This window comes from Schistocerca gregaria, chromosome 10 (assembly GCF_023897955.1).
Source record: "Schistocerca gregaria isolate iqSchGreg1 chromosome 10, iqSchGreg1.2, whole genome shotgun sequence".
NCBI lineage: Eukaryota > Metazoa > Arthropoda > Insecta > Orthoptera > Acrididae > Schistocerca > Schistocerca gregaria.
Window position 1 is genome coordinate 220,989,121 of NC_064929.1, and position 23,798 is coordinate 221,012,918.

General features: G+C 43.7%; 2 protein-coding genes across 2 annotated transcripts in view; both read left to right on the forward strand.

Annotated features, from left to right (window-relative positions):
* LOC126293545 (acetylcholine receptor subunit alpha-like) overlaps positions 1 to 23,798 on the forward strand; it is a 486,710-nt gene that overhangs the window by 56,795 nt on the left and 406,117 nt on the right. The window lies entirely within an intron of this gene.
* LOC126293256 (uncharacterized) overlaps positions 19,572 to 23,798 on the forward strand; it is a 54,194-nt gene continuing 49,967 nt past the window's right edge. Inside the window, exon 1 of the mRNA XM_049986372.1 lies at positions 19,572 to 19,626. Coding sequence (XP_049842329.1) covers positions 19,572 to 19,626 — 55 coding nt within the window. The remainder of the gene's footprint in view (positions 19,627 to 23,798) is intronic.

Consider the following 23,798-nt stretch of genomic DNA (forward strand, 5'->3'; position numbering starts at 1 on the left):
ATTGGTTATGAACTGTAGATTAAAACTGAAGAAACTGCAAAAAGGTGGGAATTTAAGGAGATGGGGCCAGGATAAACTGAAAGAACCAGAGGTTGTAGAGAGTTTCAGGGAGAGCATAAGGTAACAATTGACAGGAATGGGGGAAAGAAGTACAGCAGACTAAGAATGGGTAGCTCTGAGGGATGAAGTAGTGAAGGCAGCAGAGGATCAAGTAGGTAAAAAGACGAGGGCTTGTAGAAATCCTTGGGTAACAGAAGAAATATTGAAATTAATTGATGAAAGGAGGAAATATAAAAATGCAGTAAATGAAGCAGGCAAAAAGGAATATAAACGTCTAAAAAATGAGACCGACAGGAAATGAAAAATGGCTAAGAAGGGATGGCTAGAGGACAAATGTAAGGATGTAGAGCCTTATCTCACTAGGGGTAAGATAGATACTGCATACAAGACAATTAAAGAGACCTTGGAGAAAAGAGAGCCACTTGTATGAATATCAAGAGCTCAGATGGAACCCAGTTCTAGCCAAAGAAGGGAAAGCAGAAAGATGGAAGGAGTATATAGAGGGTCTATACAAGGGCGATGTACTTGACTACAATATTATGGAAATGGAAGAGGCTGTAAATGAAGATGAAATGGGAGATACGATATTGCGTGAGTAGTTTGACAGAGCACTGAAAGACCTGCGTCGAAACAAGGCCCCGGGAGTAGACAACATTCCATTGGAACTACTGACGGACTTGGGAGAGCCAGTGCTGACAAAACTCTACCATCTGGTCAGCAAGATGTATGAGACAGGCGAAAAACCCTCAGACTTCATGAAGAATATAATGATTCCAATCCCAAAGAAAGGAGGTGTTGACCGATGTGAAAATTACCGAACTATCAGTTTAATAAGTCACAGCTGTAAAATATTAACACGACTTCTTTACAGACGAATGGAAAAATTGGTAGAAGCCGACCTCGGGGTAGATCAGTTTGGATTCCGTAGAAATATTTGAACACGTGAGGCAATTGTGACCTTACGACTTACCTTAGAAGAAAGATTGTACAGTTAGAGAAAGCTTTTGAAAATGTTGACTGGAAAATTCTCTTCCAAATTCTAAAGGTGGCAGGGGTAAAATACAGGGAGCGAAAGGCTATTTACAATTTGTACAGAAACTAGATGGCAGTTATAAGAGTCGAGGAACATGAAAGGGAAGCAGTGGTTGGGAAGGGACTGAGACAGGTTTGTAGCCTTTCCCCGATGTTATTCAATCTGTATATTGAGCAAGCAGTAAAGAAAACAAAAGAAAAATTCGGTGTAGGTATTAAAATCCATGGAGAAGAAATAAAAACTTTGAGCTTCGCCGATGACATTGTAATTCTGTCAGAGACAGGAAAGGACTTGGAAGAGCAGTTGAACGGAATAGACAATGTCTTGAAAGGAGGATATAAGATGAACATCAACAAAACCAAACGACGATAATGGAATGTAGTCGAATTAAGTCGGGCGATACTGAGGGAATTAGATTAGGAAATGAGACACTTAAAGTAGTAAAGGAGTCTTGCTATTTGGGGAGCAAAGTAACTGATGATGGTCGAAGTAGAGAAGATATAAAATGCAGACTGGCAATGGCAAGGAAAGCGTTTCTGAAGAAGACCAATTTGTTAACATCGAGTATAGATTTAAGTGTCAGGAAGTCGTATAATGAGGAGGTATTGAATAGAATTGGGGAGAAGAGGATTTTGTGGCACAACTTGACGAGAAGAAGAGAGCGGTTGGTAGGACATGTTCTGAGGCATCAAGGGATCACAAATTTAGCATTGGAGGGCAGCGTGAAGGGTAAAAAGCGCAGCGGGAGACCAAGAGATGAATACACTAAGCAGATTCAGAAGGGTGTAGGTTGCAGTAGGTACTGGGAGATGAAGAAGCTCACACAGGATAGAGTAGCATGGAGAGCTGCATCAAACCAGTCTCAGGACTGAAGACCACAACAACAACAACTGTGATATGTCAAAGACATTTAACTGTCTAAATTACGATATCATTATAAGCAAAGCTGAATATCAGGGTGTAACAGGAAACGTCGCATAATGGTTCCCGTCGTATCTCTCTGATAGTTACTCTGTGACGAACACTAAAAAATGAATGAAAAAAGAGTTATCTAGTTGTCGGATTTTATTAACACAAAACTTGTTACAAAGATTGTGGTGTGTGAGATCCAGAACCTGAAATTGCTGAATATTACATTCTTTGTGAAAAGTCGCATCTACTGCTAAGGGGGAGACTTTATAAGTACCTCAATTAGACTTAAATTTGTAGTTAGAAATAAACTTAATTGTGAAACTATAAAACCATTACATAATATGGTAGAAGGATTCATTAAAAATAATCAATGTCGTTTTCATAATTTCGTACTTAATGTATACGACTAGGTTACAACTTTTACAAAATGTGGGCACAAAGTACCGGCCGATGGTACTGCTAGGGTTACGCCACAAGGCAGTTCCCAAACTGTCAGGCACTCACTCGTGATCTTTACATCTCATTCAGCTTGCTCAACAGGCAAACTATTCAATCTACACATGTCTAACTGGCCTCAACGCGTTCTGGAAGAGCTGAACTACATTCTGACCCTTTACCTGCAGCAACAGACTATTAAGAAGGAATGCGGACAGTTTACGAAAACGCGTTTTCTGACGACGTTACGGAAGTTTCGACATGCTGGAAACCTTCTTGTTACAGACGTTAGCTGAACACGTAATGCGAACGAAATGTTAGTAATACATTACCTATCTCCTCCAAGCTGCAGATCTGTCAGGGTTTTCTGACACGAGATAATTTCAAATAAATGTGACGCACAAAGGTCCGGTTTCGCGTCGAGTACTGACCGGTCACGCGTACCGTTTCGTTATGAGAAGTTAACGTATCAGAAATTTTTCACATCTACCTACTTATTTCTAACAGAACAAAAAATGAGATTAATCGTGTTTATCAGGATGCGAAAACGTATCTAAAATAGGCCAACTGGTATTGGGAGAAAGAACAAAAGCGATGCAAAAAACTACTTCATTTGTGCGAGACCGAGATCAAAATCACTGGAGTTAGCAATTGATAACGTTTTCTTATTAAAATGTCAAAATCCACGAAAACATAATTATGTTATGTAGCTACTTTAGATCTGTAACCTGCGCACGTGAAACATGCAGCTGAATCGCAACGTAGTATGTTCTAAAACGCCACGTATAAGAACGGGATTCTGCCGGGGCTAGTATCTCGAGGTCTGTTGGTGACAGAACGGCAGGGCCAAGTGTTTCGGATAGTACCTGGTCTAGGGAAGACTACTAAACAGGAGTATCGCCTTAGTGTCACGATCGTACAGTACGGGGTAAAATTATGAACATTATACACTTCCTCCTCTTTAGGCGAATGGACCGAATCGACCGATTCTTTTTGCATTTGATGTGGTCAGGTCCACCTTAAGGTGTTTATGGACGCACCGTAAGTTCATGACGGTTCCTCGGAAAACATCGAGAAAAGGGGTTTTTAGTAGTTCTTCGTACCAAAACTGATTCGCGGATTCCAAGACGGCTATGCACATTAACTGGCTGAAATTTATACCATATGTTCCTAATATCCAGTTGTTGAACAATCTTGAAAATTTTCTTGATATGTTTATCCATGTCCGGCATATAGAGGTTCAAAGTTAACCAACTTCCACACGTAAAAATACACGTAATATTCAGTATGAGACAAAATCTAAATAATACAAAATCGCAGAAAATTGCTCAAATTTTAACGATATATCCTCTAGATATTGATGCAGAAATGCCGCCTTCCTTTTTCAAAATACTTTATTAGTTCGTGCGCGGTTTCTTAGCAAACCCCGAAATTTTTGAGGAGACTTTTAAAGGTACTGAGGAAGATAGAGTGAGACAGCTGGTACGCCACTTTTTAGGCAGAGTCTTTTAAGCGAGCACATTCGCATTTTTTCTGCTTCGGTAGCTCCACAGCTATGGTGATAATGCAGAACCTCCACTCACGACACTGACGCTTCCTGACCCCCGGCTGGAGTTTCACTGCCCACTCTGCACAGCTTCTCTTGTGAGAGCTTCGACTGCAGAGAAGGTAATTTTATTATTATCCCTGACAGAGTAATCTTTAATTTGAGCCCAGGTTAATCTACTGAGTTGAAATGGCAGTGATAAGGGGTACTGTATGCCCGTATCTTTTGCCAGCCCGTCGACGCCGTACCTCGTACGTGGAAACTGACCTCGTGGGCAGGTGCCACTTCCATAAGCTTCACCTGTCTACGCTCATCTCTTACGTCGACGTCACGACACTGAAGCCGTTGAGTCAGTTCGTCCTTTTCCCTTTGCCTTCTCAGCAACAACCGAATGGTAAGCAGCGTTATCTGGAACAATTGTTTTCGATTTTCACAGTTTTGGAAGTAGTCGTTCTACAAAACACTTAGTAAACGTAAGTCGATTCATTTCTTCATGATAATCTCCTGTGTTCTTTGACTGCAAAAGTAGAAGACCGTTTGACATAAAACCTACATGAGGGAGAATATGTCTGTCTGTCCTCCTTGCCATTATTCCTTAATTTTTTTCTTCACATTCAGCACTTCGTTGATACGGGACGAACATCCTTTTCTAACAGTTCGTGAAGTGTTTATTAACTAAGTCTGTCCCAGTTGCCGTACATGTGTTTGTCGACTACTTTCGAACCACCTGGTTCATTCTCACGCCTCATCTACTGAGGCTGCACTGAAAGTGCCTGATATTAATAACAAATGTCAAACTGGCAATATATGCTTCACAAAGTAATCTCAGATGACCGGCACAATCAACATGAGCCTATTTAGCAAGTCGGAATGAAACCTGAGTTGAGAGTTTGATTTTGTCTTGCTAAGGAGGTACTAGTTGATTGTGACAGTCATCTGCGATTACTTTGTGAAGCATTTTGTCGCCATTTTGATGTCTGTCATTAAGATCCGGACGCTATGGCCGAGCGGTTCTAGGCGCTTCAGCCTGGAACCGCTACGGTCGCAGGTTCGAATCCTGCCTCGGGCACGGGTGTGTGTGATGTCCTTAGGTTAGTTAGGTTTAAGTAGTTCTAAGTTCTAGGGGACTGATGACCACAGCAGCTAAGTCCCATAGTGCTCAGAGCCATTTGAATTTGAACCATTAAGGTCAGGCACTTTCAACGCAGTGTCAGTAGGTGAGGTGTGAGAATGAATCACTTGTTTGGAAACTAGTCCATAAACACGTGCACTGCAACTGGGACAGATTTTACGAGTATTAATAAACGCTTCACGAAATATCGGTTCTCCAGCTGTGTCGCCTGTTTGGTCCAGCTTGATCGACTCTTGATCCAGCCTCGCCACTGCGTCGATATTCACGCGACGGATATGCCTTAAAAATCGCCATCGGCGTGCAGCTCGTGTGTCAGCCCTTCCCGTCAGCAGCATAAGGCCACAGATGTAGTTGTGGAAAAATGTGAATAACGATGTGCGATTGTCTTGAGGAACTCCCGATTCCTTAATAAGTATACGAAGACAGTATCTGTTCTTTCGGACATGTCCGAAAGAACAGATACCATCGGTGAACATGCAGCTTCGTATATATATAGTTAAGGCTCACCGGCCACTTGACCATCTTCTTCTTCTGTGCGAATGCACAAACAGTGCCCGAACTCTCACGGAAATCGGCGACGCGCAGCGAGTAATGAGTAAAACGGGCGGGTGCACTACGAATGTAGTGCGGGACAATAGTTTGAGAATGAGTGTTTCGCGGGAGGCGTGCCAGAGATAAGTCCCTGCAGTCGCGCTATCCTCTGTGTCCTCGGAGGCTCAGATGGACAGAGCGTCTGCCATGTAAGCAGGAGATCCCGGGCTCGAGTCCCTGCTGGGGCACACATTTTCATCTGTCGCCGTTGACATATGTCAACGTCTGTAAGCAGCTAAGGGTTGTAATTTCATAGTAATTCCTTTAATAAGTTGCTGAGCGTCGAATGTTCTTTTCAGCAGCAGTAATAAACAAGACGGCGATTCGCTTCCTCGGCACAGCAAAGTATATTGTCAGTTCGGATTTTTCCCCAGAGATTCAATCTTCGATTTTTTCCCTCTTTCTTTTCTTTCTCGAATATTTTCTTACCACTTGTGGCAACAGTGTTTTTGTTAATATGGATTACTTTGTCGGTGGAGAGCAGTGGTCAGCATTGAGTTTACCAGTCTCAGAGTAGGCGCTTCACACGCAAACAGTTTTTCTCCACCGATCAATCTCGCGCGGCAACCTCCTGCCCGAGGAATGTTTGGACTCATAACTTCCGACGAAGTTCCTTCTGGCATTGTTCTGTACTTTCTTCTTCTGGAGGCGCCTTCTCCAGATGGAGGTTGACGGTGCAGCGCGGAAGGCACATTGTGACGATGAATGTCCAGTACCGCACAAGAAATGACGGTAACATCGAATAAAGTAGTAACCCCAGCAACCGTAAAAACCAAAAGTCTCAGAGTGTGGCGATCACGCAGGACGGCCTGCTGCCCGAAACTGAAGCACAGCCGGGGTCGGAGGTTTGCCCACTGCTGTCACGTCCACCTCAGGCGGCCGTACCGGCTCTGTCAGAGCGCCAGATTCCCCGGCAGCTCGTGCGCTGTGCTGCCGCGTGCGGTACGGAACAGTATGCCAAGGTTTTACATTTGGTAACGCACAGAGTGAGTTATACACATTTATATTTGTTTTAGTGAAGTGCGTGTTTCTCTCATTTCGGTCCTTGCGCCTTCGTGGGAGGATGCTCCAAATGTTAGTGTGTAAATAACACACACGTTACACGATCGACAGCGGCACACCAGCATTTCTAAAAAAATTTCGTGCCAGTTGCAGCTTCAAACGTGTGCCTTATGTCCGTAGTTTTTGTTTACATTTTAAAGTTTATGTAATGAGCAAAGATATCGCGTACATATTACGCAGAGAATGTGTCTAGCAGGTGCAGCTACTTAATATCGGAAAAAAATCTCCGTGCACGAGAGTGACCTTGCTATTTAAAGACTAGAAGACACGTTGTCTGGCAGAGGTTTTGTGCGGAAGTCTGCGGCTGCTCTCGGAACAGGTGGCCGCCCGAGAGCTGCGGAGAGGACGGCGGCCGCGGAAGGTGTGGGCAGAGGCTGCCGAACACAGGTGTTCCGCGCACCTGCGCCGCGGGGGCAAAAGATTGAGGGTTTGGCAGGAGCAGTTCGTGTCCTAGTAGTTTCCAGGCAGCGACCGGCGCGGCGGAAAGACCACGGAGCGGTGATCCGAGGGTCGTGGAGTCGAGTCCCTACGCGGGAACCTTTTTTATTCTCCATTTTTTGCATTAGTTACAGTGCAAGTAAACCGAAATAATGCTCGACACATGGTATTTACTAATGTCTTCGTAAAAGGCACGAAAAACGAAAGGTAAAGGAAAACTTGTGTCCTTAACGACTTCGCAAATAAATTTCCAGGAAATGAATGTAAGATCTATACTGAAACAAGTAATATCATACAATCGACGATTTAAGTATCCTGGAGTTATATTCGTTGTAAAGATAGGGGCAGCAGTAATTTTCTCGGCTTCTTGCACACGGTCTAAACGGTGTATTTTTAATGAATTGTTTGTGTTAATCTATCCGAGAAAAAACGAACTCGGTTTGCATTCATAAAAGCTTCTCTTTCATCGGAAACCTGGAGCAAACCACCCCCAACGGAGCTGGAACGTCATTATGCAACTTGCTTAGTACGAAGCCTTGTACGCTTTAAATTACAATCCTTTCTAGGAAAGTTGCTTGCAGATTTCTCGTGAACGCTGGAAGTAAAATCCTTTCTTCGTTATTTACTTGCAGTCCCAAATTTTTCTTGGCCTTTACTTTTTCAGACTTCTTATGGAAGTAAATATTTCGATTCATTCGTAATGTAGAGTAACGTATAAACATTTCCCGCGCAGGACCTCGACCTCACGACTGCAACCTCAGATAACACATACGGAGCCCACAAGTGACGAGGTGTCTCTTACAAATTACATCTACATCTACATCTACATTCATACTCCGCAAGCCACCCAACGGTGTGTGGCGGAGGGCACTTTACGTGCCACTGTCATTACCTCCCTTTTCTGTTCCAGTCGCGTATGGTTCGCGGGAAGAACGACTGTCTGAAAGCCTCCGTGCGCGCTCGAATCTCTCTAATTTTACATTCGTGATCTCCACGGGAGGTATAAGTAGGGGGAAGCAGTATATTCGATACCTCATCCAGAAACGCACCCTCTCGAAACCTGGCGAGCAAGCTACACCGCGATGCAGAGCGCCTCTCTTGCAGAGTCTGCCACTTGAGTTTGCTAAACATCTCCGTAACGCTATCACGGTTACCAAATAACCCTGTGACGAAACGCGCCGCTCTTCTTTGGATCTTCTCTATCTCCTCCGTCAACCCGATCTGGTACGGATCCCACACTGACGAGCAATACTCAAGTATAGGTCAAACGAGTGTTTTGTAAGCCACCTCCTTTGTTGATGGACTACATTTTCTAAGGACTCTCCCAATGAATCTCAACCTGGTACCCGCCTTACCAACAATTAATACTATATGATCATTCCATTTTAAATCGTTCCGCACGCATACTCCCAGATATTTAACAGAAGTAACTGCTACCAGTGTTTGTTCCGCTATCATATAATCATACAATAAAGGATCCTTCTTTCTATGTATTCCCAATACATTACATTTGTCTATGTTAAGGGTCAGTTGCCGCTCCCTGCACCAAGTACCTATCCGCTGCAGATCTTCCTGCATTTCGCTACAATTTTCTAATGCTGCAACTTCTCTGTATACTACAGCATCATCCGCGAAAAGCCGCATGGAACTTCCGACACTATCTACTAGGTCATTTATATATATTGTGAAAAGCAATGGTCCCATAACACTCCCCTGTGGCACGCCAGAGGTTACTTTAACGTCTGTAGACGTCTCTCCATTGATAACAACATGCTGTGTTCTGTTTGCTAAAAACTCTTCAATCCAGCCACACAGCTCGTCTGATATTCCGTAGGCTCTTACTTTGTTTATCAGGCGACAGCGCGGAACTGTATCGAACGCCTTACGGAAGTCTAGGAAAATAGCATCTACCTGGGAGCCTGTATCTAATAATTTCTGGGTCTCATGAACAAATAAAGCGAGTTGGGTCTCACACGATCGCTGTTTCCGGAATCAATGTTGATTCCTACAGAGTAGATTCTGGGTTTCCAAAAACGACATGATACTCGAGCAAAAAACATGTTTTAAAATTGTACAACAGATCGACGTCAGAGATATTAGTCTATAGTTCTGCGCATCTGCTCGACGACCCTTTTTGAAGACTGGGACTACCTGTGCACTTTTCCAATCATTTGGAACCTTCCGTTCCTCTAGAGACTTGCGGTACACGGCTGTTAGAAGGGGGGCAAGTTCTTTCGCGTACTCTGTGTAGAATCGAATTGGTATTCCGTCAGGTCCAGTGGACTTTCCTCTGTTGAGTGATTTCAGTTGCTTTTCTATTCCTTGGACACTTATTTCGATGTCAGCCATTTTTTCGTTTGTGCGAGGATTTAGAGAAGGAACTGCAGTGCGGTCTTCCTCTGTGAAACAGCTTTGGAAAAAGGTGCTTAGTATTTCAGCTTTACGCGTGTCATCCTCTGTTTCAAAGCCATCATCATCCTGGAGTGTCTGGATATGCTGTTTCGAGCCACTTACTGATTTAATGTAAGACCAGAACTTCCTAGGATTTTCTGTCAAGTCGGTACATAGAATTTTACTTTCGAATTCACTGAACGCTTCACGCATAGCCCTCCTTACGCAAACTTTGACATCGTTTATGTTCTGTTTGTCTGAGAGGTTTTGGCTGCGTTTAAACTTGGAGTGAAGCTCTCTTAGCTTCCGCAGTAGTTTCCTAATTTTGTTGTGGAACCACGGTGGGTTTTTCCCGTCCCTCACAGTTTTACTCGGCACGTACCTGTCTAAAACGCATTTTACAATTGGCTTAAACTTTTTCCATAAACACTCGACATTGTCAGTGTCGGAAAAGAAATTTTCGTTTTGATCTGTTAGGTAGTCTGAAATCTGCCTTCTATTACTCTTGCTAAACAGATAAACGTACCTCCCTTTTTTTATATTCCTATTAACTTCCATATTCTGGGATGCTGCAACGGCCTTGTGATCACTGATTCCCTGTTCTGCACTTACAGAGTCGAAAAGTTCGGGTATGTTTGTTATCAGTAGGTCCAAGATGTTATCTCCACGAGTCGGTTCTCTGTTTAATGCACGAAACGCAACTCGAGTTTTTCTCGTACGACGTACTGAAAGCCACGGATCGAGGCAGCGAGTTGGATGCAGTTGTTCCCGACTTCCGAAATGCATGTGACACAGTGACACACCACTGCTTGTTCACGAAAGCACGTTCGAATGCCGTACCAAATGAAGTACGTAGTTTTGTGAATTTTTTGGTGGAGTGGACGCAGCGTGTTATTTCGGATGAATAGTCATCGACAAAACAAGCAGTGAGCTGGGGTGTGTCCGAGAGAAGTGTGTCGAGACCCTTGCTGACCGTGTTGTACATTAATCACCCGATTCAAAATTTTAATAGTCATCCCACACATTTCGCGTATAGTGCAGTGAGCTAATGTAATGTGCGAAAAGAATAACAAATAACTCAGTCAGAATTTGATAAGATTTCGAGCTTTTGCACAGATTGGCAGTTTGCTTTCAATGTTTCAAATCTAAAATTATGGACTCTACAAAACGAAAACTCGTAGTATCCTGTGACCACAAGATCAGTGGGTAACGATCGGCACCTCGCAGCTCATACAAATAACTACGTCTAATAATTTAATAATTTGTGGGGATGAGAAATGGGACGACTATGTAGGCTCTGTCGTAAGCGCAGCAGTCCTCCAAGATGCTCAGTACTCGACTGCTGTGTTCAGAATTAGTTTCTACTTGGAGGTTGTAACGTATTACTATCTTTACGGCGTTTCTCATCGAGCCATATACGTTATACCTCATTTCTAGCTGCTTCTCTCTCAGAAATAATGATAAAAATTCAGAAATTCAGGGTCGCCACCAGCCCAAGCTCTTTCTAACCATTTAGGGAAAAACGGAGCTGGAAAATTGTTAGTTTAAGTACTTTAATAAGTATGAAAATTTCTTTACGTAGTCAGATAAGTAGCTCTCCATGTCGTACATGAAGCATCTTGATTAATTCAGGATTGGAAATCGGAGGAAGTGGGTAAGATCAACATCACAGAATTTATCTTTGACGTAGATTATTTATTGTATGTAAGTATTTAGTGCACATCCTAACTACACATAACTGGTGCCTAACGAGAAATATTTAAGTAAGAAGTACTTGAGAATGTAACAGAGCACAATTTAATTACAGCGAGAAGAAACACAGAAAACTAGGGAGGGAGACAATGATACTATCATCTCCTTTGCAGTCATACCATAAAAATATCTCAGTGAGAGTCACGTTACGATTTTACGCATGCATTATTCTGGGCATAGGTTTAACCAATGCACGAGGTTGTGCGATAATTATTCACCATACTAACTGCGTCTGCTGCTTTCAAACGGCCGAACTGGAGCACGTGGTGCATTCCGAATTAAACTGTTGTGCTGCTTTGTAGAAAGCGCACGAAAGAACAGATATTTTTGCAGAAATTATAGCTCATTAAACAAGCAAACTGCTAAAATAAAGCCTATTGCGGTGCCGTGGTGGACCAGAAGGGTCATTGATTACCAAACACGTGGCACAAAATCGACACACAAAGACAAAAGCAACTTCCACAAATTATAAGATTAAAATCATTAAAAATCATACTCGCTTCGACACAGTATTACACTCACGTACGGTTGAAGTGATCGTAACCAGCTTTTCCTAATCAGATTTACCATTTGAAATTCCGCTTCATCGTTGCTCAAAATGAACAAAGTAACTTCCACAACTTGTAACTCTCGACTATTTAAAGCAATATAATTGTGGCACATTCGGGAAAATAACTCGCTTCACACGCTTCAGTTAAGCTGAAGTTCTTAAGTATATCAACAGTTAAACATAATGAAGTCCTAACACAAGCTGCTTCCTATCACCTGAAACCCCCTTACGAGGGTGCCGCTTCCTCTTTCCAGGTTACCTAGCTCCCCGTGCAGAAGAAGCTACCAGAGGGGTATCCCTCAGTCACCAACCTCACGCACAAAAACAGCCTTCGACTAAGATGGGTAAACCTCTCTGTTCAGGTATTGGAAACCTGAGGTGGTCATCCTGTGCTCTCCTTCTAAGGAGAAGCAATATCGTCTGCTGCCAGCAGACGATGACCAACTCAGCGTTTCCCACAAAACAAAACCGAAACCCGACATTAAAACACACATATAACATTCAATAGGCCTTATTTGAGTGCTCAGTCTTTCTGGAAGAGTTCACGAATTGAGCTAAAATCAGGTAGTAGTTGGAATAAGTTGTACTGAATTCGACAAGCGTCTTATGAAAGAGACGTTTCAAGATCTTCACATCTTTCACACGTCGCACAGTGTGCAGCCAGCCAGACGTCGTTCTCGGGAAGCGCATCTCGGCGACCGCTGCACTCTGGACGTCGCGTCTATGGAGTGGCACGCAGGAGGGCAGCTACGTAGTTTGAGACAGCTATGGCGCTGGACGGGACAGGGTCTGCCGATACTGCTCAGCAACACTCCGATTTTCGGGAATTAATGCGCCTGCAACGGCGACCACCCGCGGAACGAACCAGTAGAGCAGGCCCGGACTGAGTAGGGAGTTGGCTTGGCGGTCCCCTGCGCACGCAGACCCTAGTCGGCCTCAGAGGATCTGCTTTGTTCCGCACACCTGATGACGGCACGGGAGGTGTTTTAAGTCGAGTGAGCCGCTCCTTGTAGCAGCCGAGGCGCCGTAGCCGATAGCCGACACGTCGGCCGTCCAAGTATCCCAGACAGCCGCGACGGTGTTCACCCAGCCTTTCTGCAGCAACTCTTTTCTCGATTACCTTTCGTGGCACGGTCGAACTTCCGACTCGCGTAGTGATATTAATTTGTGTTTAACTGGTACAATTTTCTCACTTAAATTCTTTATCGTGGGACTTCGAAGTGGACAGTAGAATGGTTACTTTTGTGTCTGAAGAATCTTTTTGGATGGCAATTAGACTTATAATAAAATCCTTATAAGTGATCCGGAACTTCCTTTTTCTGTCCATAACCAGTGAACATGGGAAGAAGTTTGTGATTCTGTGTTTCAAATCGTCTTCTTGAACGTAACCGAGGTTGTACTCTCGGCGTTCGAATGTTGAGATTTGCTCTACGCTTGTGTTGTTTACTGAAAGCTCGGTTCCCTTATGCCATATCCGATCGAAGGCCGTAATTTTAGCTTTATCGAGGGAGATCTCCGTGTCGTGAATTTTCGCTGATCTGCAAATCGTCCTCGGGTTCTGCAGAAAGTGCGTGGACATCTGCAAACACCACTGTATCTTGGTCAACTTGTCTACGTATCTCGATTCTGACCTGGGAATTTGTCTCTATCCAGTGCTATACACACGGTCCAGCCACAGATCCTACGTGTAACAACTACTGACAGACGAGAGGTGCCAGCACTAGCAGTGGAGAATGTACAAAACGTGAAAACAGTGCAGCCTTTCTCGTAATGCGGAAATGGAGCGATTATCTGACCTCCGAAAGAGCACAATCGGTGGCTTTTGTGCCAAAAATGGAATCATTTCCGAGACGAACAAGTTTCTAAACAAGTCACGTGCCGCCGTGATTAGAGTATTCCGTGCGTGACAAAATGGCCCTATCCAAAAGCGACGACGCCGAGGCAGCTGTTATGCACCTCCGACCACAGGCTCACAGATGACGCCTGCCCTGCAAGATGTGTGCGGGCGAGTAGACGTGCAAGTCTGGAGCAGGGAGGAGCCAAAGGGCTACTGACAGCGTCCGTTTAACGACCGCCGCTGTGTACGGGACTCCCCAGCAGACTTCTGGGTAATGCACCGACGTTGACTGCCGTCCATCGGCGACGAAAGCTGGAACTTGCCGAATCGCGTTTTCTCCTCCATCGGACAAATGGCCGTTGGCCTGTACGGCGTGAAACATCTGAAAGCGAGTGGAGTGCTACGGTCTGAGGAATATTTTCGTGGCACTCTGTAAGGCACAATGGATCAACACACGTATACATTTCTTGTCAGGGACAGTGTTCGTCCCTACATGCAGTTTGTTTCCTCTCGGCACGGTGGCGCCTAACAAGTGGAGTGCGTCGCGCCACACAGCTCGCCGTGTACGTGCGTGGTCCTGCCCTGGCCGCCTCCGCAGCTGGCCGCGTGGCTTCCAGAACCTCATTCACTCTGCTCCTCCTCGTCTGTGCTGCGGAAGGTGGTTAATCGAGCTTTTGGAAGGTGGTCACATTAACAGAGGCGTGAAACCCAACACCGTAGGTTTACTCGCCGGTCAGTGTTTCCACTGCGACAGCTGTTGTGTGGTTCCTAATGCAATAATGTTCTGGTTGTACATGTCCTGAACCGAACGAATACACGATATTTTATGGAGACAGGTTTCTCCGACTTGGGTTACACTGGCACGGAAAACAGCTACATTAGGAGATGGTTGAACATAAACGTCAGCCGTCCCGAGAAAATATTTTTGCGTGGTTTCAAGAGCCCGTATTGAGCGAAGAATCTACGAGTATACTACAGCGACTTTCGTAACACTCCTGCAGAGATCTCATATGTTCGTGGAGGCATTTAAGGGGAGACTCCACCCAAAAGCTTAACTTTTTCCTCCTTTCCCTGTGAACGGGAACGCCTTATGCAGACTTTGCTGCCTCTAGCGTCCATCTAGAAAAGATAACCTGAAGATTCCTAAATAAGGCGAAACGCACCGTTGAAAAATAAAAAAAACTAAAATTGCAACCAAGACTCTTTTTAACCAATACTCTTAAGCTCTGCTTTGCTGTATGCCATGTATCGATTGGAAGAATATTTTAAAATCCTGTGTATCATGTAAAGATGTAGCAACATTCAAGTCCGGAAATCCACAACGTCATAGCTTTTTGAGTTTTAAATTATAATGTAATTTTTAATGGTAACCTTGAAAACCAGCAATCGGTTATCAGATTTCATATTACACAATCGCGATGTTTTATGTACATTCAGAAGATACAGATCGTTAGTTCTATCTTTTCATCTTATGGGAAATATTGTTAAATTAGTTATCGAATTTTTTCAAATTTGAAACTAAATTTGTTTTAATCGCCGGCACCTTAATGTGACAGTAAAATATAGAAACTACGTTTTCGATTATATTAATTCAAATAACTCAAGTCTACTTACTGTAAAAATTTCGTTGAGACTGGTTAATACGTAGGATAAAAAAGTCGGCATTGAACTTAGAAAAATGAACTTGCTGGAATATCGGTTATAAAATTTCATAAAACGATGAGTGCTAATACAAGATACATATCCATTAAATGTAAATAACCTGTATAAAACAGCAACCAGTCACTTTTTTGAATAATCATGTTTTATTCCATGAATCGGTTTTCGAAACTTTTCAGGTTGATCTTCAGATGGTTTCTGGAGGTTAAATCATTATTTTTAGCATAATGCTCTGTGGTAAGAAGATAGAACACGCTTTAATCTATCGCCTTGACTATTGTTTATCTGTTGATATGGATGCTAATTTAGTTTCTTTCTTACTGCGACAGTATGCGCTGCTTTTTCTCCGTTAGTCTCCATCTGGAAGCAGACAGTTCCATTTTCTTGTCACAGCATTGTGCTACAAATAGTGTTGTTACCTCCAGAAACCATCTCCTGTCGACTGCTTCGTCGATCTTCTTCTGGCAGGATGATAATGGAGTGCTGACACACCTGCTCCGCCGAGTCTTCAGACATCCCGTACTGCTTCTACTAGACCCAAAAGCATCTTATTTTTAAACACAAAAATTTCTTTGGGTCCCTCGAGTGAAATGACGCTGCGCAAAGTTTCACTTGCATTTTATGTCCTGCCTGTATTACATCAGAAGCGGGTCTCTGGCGGTACTGGCTCTTCACTTGGTACCTATAATTCGAATACAGCCAACTAATTTGGCTTCTATGAGTACTCCAACGTCAGTCCAACTTTTATTAGAATTGAAATTTTAGGATGGAGTCACCCCCTCAGGCAGACATTGTCCGTCCAATCTATTCGCGAGTTCAGTGGCACAGCAGCGTCGTAAGAACCCTGCGCCGCCAGTTTCGGCAAAAAATGTTGTCTCCGGCGTCTACCGATTCGTCACCGCAGAGACGGACAGAACGGGCGGTACATTGCCCAAACACGGGGTAAGCGACCAAGTAGGTCGTAGAGCGTCAGAGACCGGCAGAGGGTAAAAGCGACCCTCTCGCAGTGTCGAGAGTATACCGCGTGCCAGTGGCAACGTCTTTGTGGGGACGACCGAGCAGTCAGCGAGTACGGAAGTCACCGAACACGAAGGATGGCGCAAAGTGGGGCAGGTGGGTGAGCCGGCTCCCCGTGACGCCGGCCACGTACTCGCCGCCACATGCGTCTCTTCAGGAACGCCACAGAAGTTTACAAACGGGACCATAGTTTGAGCAAGAAGTGGGGAGGTCTCGAGGTGGGCGGGTCCTGGACGCCCTTGCTACAGCGAACGATAGTCCTCTGGTTCCAGCCACACGTCACCTGGCCTCCAGTCCTCTGACAGTACCGGCCAGACTCAGGAAGACCGTCAAACTAAGGCGGTAGGGAGTGTGGAACGTACTCGTTTCTAACGTAGCGTCAAAAACTTAGCAATAACAATAATCGGGAATAACACTACGCTACAATCACCAAAGAATATGACAACTTCCAACAGCCAGATAGATTTAAGCCAATTACGGCGATAGGATAATTAAGTCTGATTCTTCAAGGAGCTCTATAGACATTTACAAATCAGTGGCACGTAGGTCCCCATTTTCTTTAAAACCAGTCTAAAAAGCAAAACTGCCTGAGGACGCGAATTACAAAACATAGACGGATTGTGTTCACATAGATATTCGAGCACCTTTTATGTAATCTTGGTGCAGACATAACCTACATTTTTAAAGGCCGTTAAATGGTGGCAACCACAGTAGAAGTAATCGTTCAGTAAGCCATTAAATCTTTTAACATTACTCGAAAGACAAATAGTTGCAACATACGTAGCCAATAACAAAAACACTAAGCTTAACGCTAATTTTAAATGACGACGGGGGAATGAGGCAGCATATTGATATTTAGTCTTGCAAGAAAACCCCACTTGTACTAAATTCAAATAGACCAAACTACACAATCTTGATAAGACACAGCCGACAGCGGCAGACACAAACAGGCGAGACGCCGACTGCGTGGTGCTGTGCTGCCCGTCCTGTGCAGTGCAGCCGAGGACTTTTCTTTGTAATGGTTCTTTCGTTCTTATGCTATCTCACCTTTTTGTATGCCGTTAACTCTTTTGCTTAGAGATTATCTGATCATCGTTGCGTGCAGTCGCTACAGTCTGGAACCGCGAGACCGCTACGGTCGCAGGTTCGAATCCTGCCCCGGGCATAGATGTATCTGATGTCCTTATGTTAGTTAGGTTTAAGTAGTTCTAAGTTCTAGGGGACTGATGACCTCAGAAGTTAAGTGCCACAGTGCTCAGAGCCATTCTTTTTGTACTGAGTCGTCCAACGACCGAGTAGCTTTGGCTCTGACGGAACTTGAGAGACGAATAATAATTCTGCATATGAAGTCTGGGATGAGTATTGGGATATCCAAAACAGCCTGTCCTAAAACCTGCCCGCCTATTGTATTTCCAGCAGCACTTTTACTGCAGCCTTCGCCTTCGCTTCACAATCAGGACATCCTCTCCATTTCGGTGACGAAACGCCGCAAACGCGTGGGTTGTGACTGCTGTGTTTACGTTTGTTGTGCGTGAACCGGTTTCCTACTCTTAACTTTCCTGTGTGTCTGCGTTGAATGTGAATCTGAACAAGGCATAAACGCTGTCTGATAAAGTGTCGCTAAATGCATCTGACATTCTGTAGCCGGACAACAGTTTACTTTTAGTTAAAATGATGAACTTTATAAAGCGTTCTGTTCTGTGCAGTCCAGTGTGCAGTGCTACGATGCGCGACGTACGGCGCTCGTCTTACAGTTCCAACACACACCAGTAATCGAGTTTTGAAAGAATAAATGTCCAAATACATGTATTAAAATGCCCTGTAAATTTACGTACGCAAGCTGACTAAACAAAATTCCAAATATTGTGAATGTGCACACCCAAGTGTAACAAGCACTGTCACAGTAAGAATGTCTGCTTAAGAAATGAAATCTGAGCTCAACTTTACCTAAACCGACCCTGCAGATAATTTTGACAGGCAGTGCTTAGCTGTGAATGACTTTAGTGCTTCCCAAGTCTTTAATAGGCATGACGATGACTTATCTTGTGGCACCGGAAACTCGGCTCTGTGGTGGAACTTAAATGTAGCGCAGTCGCAAACCAGCAAAAGGAAGGAAAAACCCTCGCCCGAGCGCCGTGCGAGCAAAAGCAGTTGTGCTAAGCACACGGTGCCTTACGTTTTGAGGAACTGTGTTCGGCCAAGCACAGCGGGGCAAGAAAACTTTCCTGAGGAGACGGTGTTACTTAATGGTGCTGAAGAGACTAACATTCAAAAATTGTATTATGGACTATGAAAGTCATTGCTTTGTAGCTACAACAATCTTTACAAAATTCATTTCCGGTTTAAAGAAAATTCCTCTGTCATGTAATACATTACTGAACTGCTAAGGGTATTGTGAGACTGTAAATCTGTCACTATTGAAAGGATGCTACTTTGCCAACAACCACATTACTCCAACCGAAGATCACTCTGTTTCTACTCGGAACCTCTGTTCATCAATTATTGAAGACTTCTGTTTGAAGAAATTCCAGTGTACGGATATGGAGTATAAAGCGTCATATAAAAAGAGAACTCATATCACTTCCACTGAACACCAAAGAAGAAGCTCCTAAACTTACAACCTGCGAATTTTGTCGATTTATTTTGTGTACGTCACAAGGAAACAATACGACACGACGGACATACACAGTTTTGAAAGATGCCCACTGTAGTGTCTGCAAAGCAAATAATAAGTGCCCGAGATATTGGCTTGTAACACTCACCGAGCTTTTTCTTTTGGTAAGTATATTTTTTTGTATGTTGTACTACGAATATATGAAACAGAACTAAATCCAATGCAGCCTGATCCCACGGAGACCCACCGACAGTGATTTGTTCCCCGCAGACGCAAAGAGAAACGGGGTCAGCTGATGCAAGAGAAGTCAAGCGAGGGTTCAGAACCACACACACACACCGCGCACTTCGGTGCTGGCACAGTGTAGCAGTGTACCAATATGGCAGGGTTCTATCGTAGCAGGGCAGTAGTGTAGCAGGGTTCTATCGTAGCAGGGCAGTAGTGTAGCAGGGCAGTAGTGTAGCAGGGTAGTAGTGTAGCAGGGTACTACCGTAGCAGGGCAGTAGTGTAGCAGGGCAGTGGAGCAGCCGGACAAGCGGAGCATGTGCGTGTGCGTGGCGGAGCTGCGGGGCTTCCGACCGGCCGGGGGCTTCGCCGGTGCGTGGGAGGCATGACGCTGCTCGGTCTGCAGGTGGAACGTCCAGCTCAGGTTTGTCACCGCGTCCGCGGTTCTCTGTATTTTCCGTCTCTCTTTCCATCAACAGATCGTCGTTGTATCGACGTTTTGTTGTTGTTGTGGTCTTCAGTCCACAGACTGGTTTGATGCAGCTCTCCACGCTACTCTATCCTATGCAAGTTTCTTCATCACCCAGTACTTACTGCAGCCTACATCCTTCCGAATCTGCTTAGTGTCTTCACCTCTTAGTCTCCCTCTACCATGTTTACCCTCCACGGTGCCCTCCAATCCTAAATTTGTGATCCCTTGATACCTCAGAACATGTCCTACCAACCGGTCCCTTCTTCTAGTCAAGTTGTGCCACAAGCTCCTTTCTCCACAATTCTATTCAATACCTCCTCATTACTTACGTGACCTACCTATCTAATCTTCAGCATTCTTCTGTATCACCACATTTCGAAAGCATCTATTCTCTTCTTGTCCAAACTATTTATCGTCCTTGTTTCACTTCCTTACATGGCTCCACTCCATACAAATTCTTTCAGAAAAGACTTCTATACTCGATGTTAACCAATTTCTCTTTTTCAGAAACGCTTTCCTTGGCACTGCCAGTCTAATTTTATATCGACGGTCATCAGTTATTTTGCTTCCCAAATACCAAATTTCTTTACTACTTTAAGTGCCTCATTTCCTAATCTAATTCCCTGAGCATCACCCGACTTAATTCGACTACATTCCATTATAGTTTTGCTTTTGTTGATGTTCATCTTATACCCTCCTTTCAAGGCACCGTCCATTCCGTTCAACTGCTCTTCCAAGTCATTTGCTGTCTCTGACAGAATTATAGTGTCATCGGCGAACCTCAAAGTTTTTATTTCTTCTCCATGGATTTTAATACCAACTCCGAAATTTTTCTTTTGTTTCCTTTACTGCTTGCTCAGTATACAGATATATCCGGGAGAGGCTGCAAACCTGTCTCACTCCCTTCCCAACCACTGCTTCCGTTTCATGTCCCTCGACTCTTATAACTGCCAACTGGTTTTTGTAGAAATTGTAAATAGCGTTTCGCTCTCTTTATTTTACCCCCTCCACCTTAGGAATTTGAAAGAGAGTATTCCAGTCAACATTGTCAAAAGCTTTCTCTAAGTCTACAAATGCTAGAAACGTACGTTTGCCTTTCCTTAATATTTCTTCTAAGATAGGTCGTAAGGTCAGTATTGCCTCACGTGTTCCAACATTTCTACGGAATCCAAACTGATCTTCCCCGAGGTCGGCGTCTACTAGTTTTCTCATTCGTCTGTAAAGAATTTGCGTTAGTATTTTGCAGCCGTGACTTATTAAACTGATAGTTCGGTAATTTTCACATCTGTCAACACCTGCTTTCTTTGGGATTGGAATCATTATATTCTTTTTGAAGTCTGAGGGTATTTCGCTTGTCTCATACATCTTGCTGACCAGATGGCACAGTTTTGTCAGCACTGGCTCTCCCAAGTCCGTCAGTAGTTCCAATAGGATGTTGTCTACTCCCGGGACCTTGTTTCTACACAGGTCTTTCAGTGCTCTGTCAAACTACTCATGCAGTATCGTATCTCCCATTTCATTTTCATCTACAGCCTCTTCCATTTCCATAATATTGTAGTCAAGTACATCGCCCTTGTATAGACCCTCTATATATTTCTGCCTTTCTGCTTTCCCTTCTTTGGTTAAAGCTGTGTTTCCGTCTGAGCTCTTGATATTCATACAAGTGGCTCTCTTTTCTCCAAAGTCTCTTTAATTTTCTTGTATGCAGTATCTGTCTTACCCCAAGTGAGATAAGGCTCTACATCCATACATTTGTCCTCTGGCCATCCCTTATTAGCTATTTTGCATTTCCTGTCGATCTCATTTTTGAGCCGTTTGTATTCATATTTGCCTGCTTCATTTACTGCGTTTTTATAATTTCTCCTTTCATCAGTTAAATTCAATACTTCTTCTGTTACCCAAGGAGTTCTACTAGCCCTCGTTTTTTTACCTACTTAATCCTCTGCTGCCTTCACTACTTCATCCCTCAGAGCTACCCATTTTTCTTCTACTGTATTTGTTTCCCCCATTCCTGTCAATTGTTCCTTTATGCTCTCCCAGAAACTATACAACCTCTGGTTTATTCAGTTTATCCAGGTCCCATCTCCTTAAATTCCCACCTTTTTGCAGATTCTTCAGTTTTAATCTACAGTCCATAACCATGTGATCAGAGTCCACATCTGCCCCTGGAAATGACTTACAATTTAAAACCTAGTTCCTAAATCTCTGTCTTACCATTATATAATCTATCTGATACCTTTTAGTATCTCAAGGATTCTTCCATGTATACAACCTTCTTTTATGATTCTTGAACCAAGTGTTAGCTATGATTAAGTTATTCTATCAGGTGGCTTCCTCTTTCATTTCTTAGCCCCTATCCATATTCACCTACTAAGTTTCTTTCTCTCCCTTTTCCAACTCTCGAATTCCAGTCAACCATGACTATTAAATTTTCGTCTCCCTTCACTCTCTGAAAAATTTCTTTTATTTCATCATCCATTTCTTCAATTTCTTCATCATCTGCAGAGCTAGTTGGCATATAAACTTGTACTACTGTAGTAGGTGTGGGCTTCGTGTCTGTCTGGGCCACAATAATGCGTTCACTATGCGGTTTGTAGTAGCTTACCCGCACTCCTCTTTTTTATTCATTATTAGACCTACTCCTGCATTATCCCTATTTAATTTTGTATTTATAACCCTGTATTCACCTGACCAAAAGTCTTGTTCCTCCTGCTACCGAACTTCACTAATTCCCACTATATCTAACTTTAACCTATCCATTTCCCTTTTTTAATTTTGTAGCCTACCTGCCCGATTAAGGGATCTGACATTTCACGCTCCGATCCGTAGAACGCCAGTTTTCTTTCTCCTGATAACGACGTCCTCTTGAGTTGTCCCCGCCCGGAGATCCGAATGGGGGACTATTTTACCTCCGGAATATTTTACCCAAGAGGACGCCATCATCATTTAATCATACAGTAAAGCTGCATGTCCTCGTGAAAAATTACGGCTGTAGTTTCCCCTTGCTTTCAGCTGTTCGCAGTACCAGCACAGCGAGGCCGTTTTGGTTAGTGTTACAAGGCCAGATCAGTCAATCATCCAGACTGTTGCCCCTGCAACTACTGAAAAGGCTGCTGCCCCTCTTCAGGAAGCACACGTTTGTCTGGCCTCTCAACAGATACCCCTCCGTTGTGGTTGCACCTACGGTACGGCCATCTGTAAAGCTGAGGCACGCAAGCGCACCCACCAACGGCAAGATCCATGGTTCATGGGAGGGGGGGGGGGGGGGGAGGGGGAATGACGTTTCATATCGATGTTTTGTTTGAGGTTTGAAATAGTGTCATTGTTTGTCAACCGACATTCAAATTAATAGTTTACTTTCTTCCTAGCTATCTTTATACGTGTTTGGGACGTTGGTGATCTAAGGAAGGGGTCCGACTACGATAAACTGATTTGTCAACAGTAACTTTATGTGTTAGATTTGTGATAACTGTGAATTGCTGGTTTAATATTAACTGTGGAGTTGTATGTATATATCCTGTTTGTTGTTGGTGATAGTTTGGTTGTTGCTGGTGTTTGGAATACAATTACTCTTTAACGTCAGTAAAACTAGCCAGTTACTGGTCAAGTCAGAGCGTGATCCTCTCTTACTTCGCGGAATATTTCATTGTGATGTCTGAGGTTATATATTCGTTTTGGCCCTAAAAGCTACTATTTGGATTATATATTTCCATGGCAATTTGCCACACAAAGGGACGTGTCGGATTGATTCCTAGGATACTTTTTATCTTGGGAAGGCTTTCGCTGGGATTATTTTCGAATGGCGCGGGCAGTTGAGTAAAGTTACCTATAACTAGTTGATCTGCGTCACGGTACATCTGTCTGCTAAATACCGCTGGTAAGTAGCACGAACGAAGCCGTTGACACGTCTGTCAAAACGCTCGATTATACTGTGATTAAAAAGTGAATTATGCGAACAAATAACAAGGCGATTGAAGAATCAAATATAACTCGATTAGGGTACTTGTTGTTGCGTTGGACCGAGGGTTTACGGAAGTTATTACATTTTTAAAAACTTTTGGCCAACAGTGTT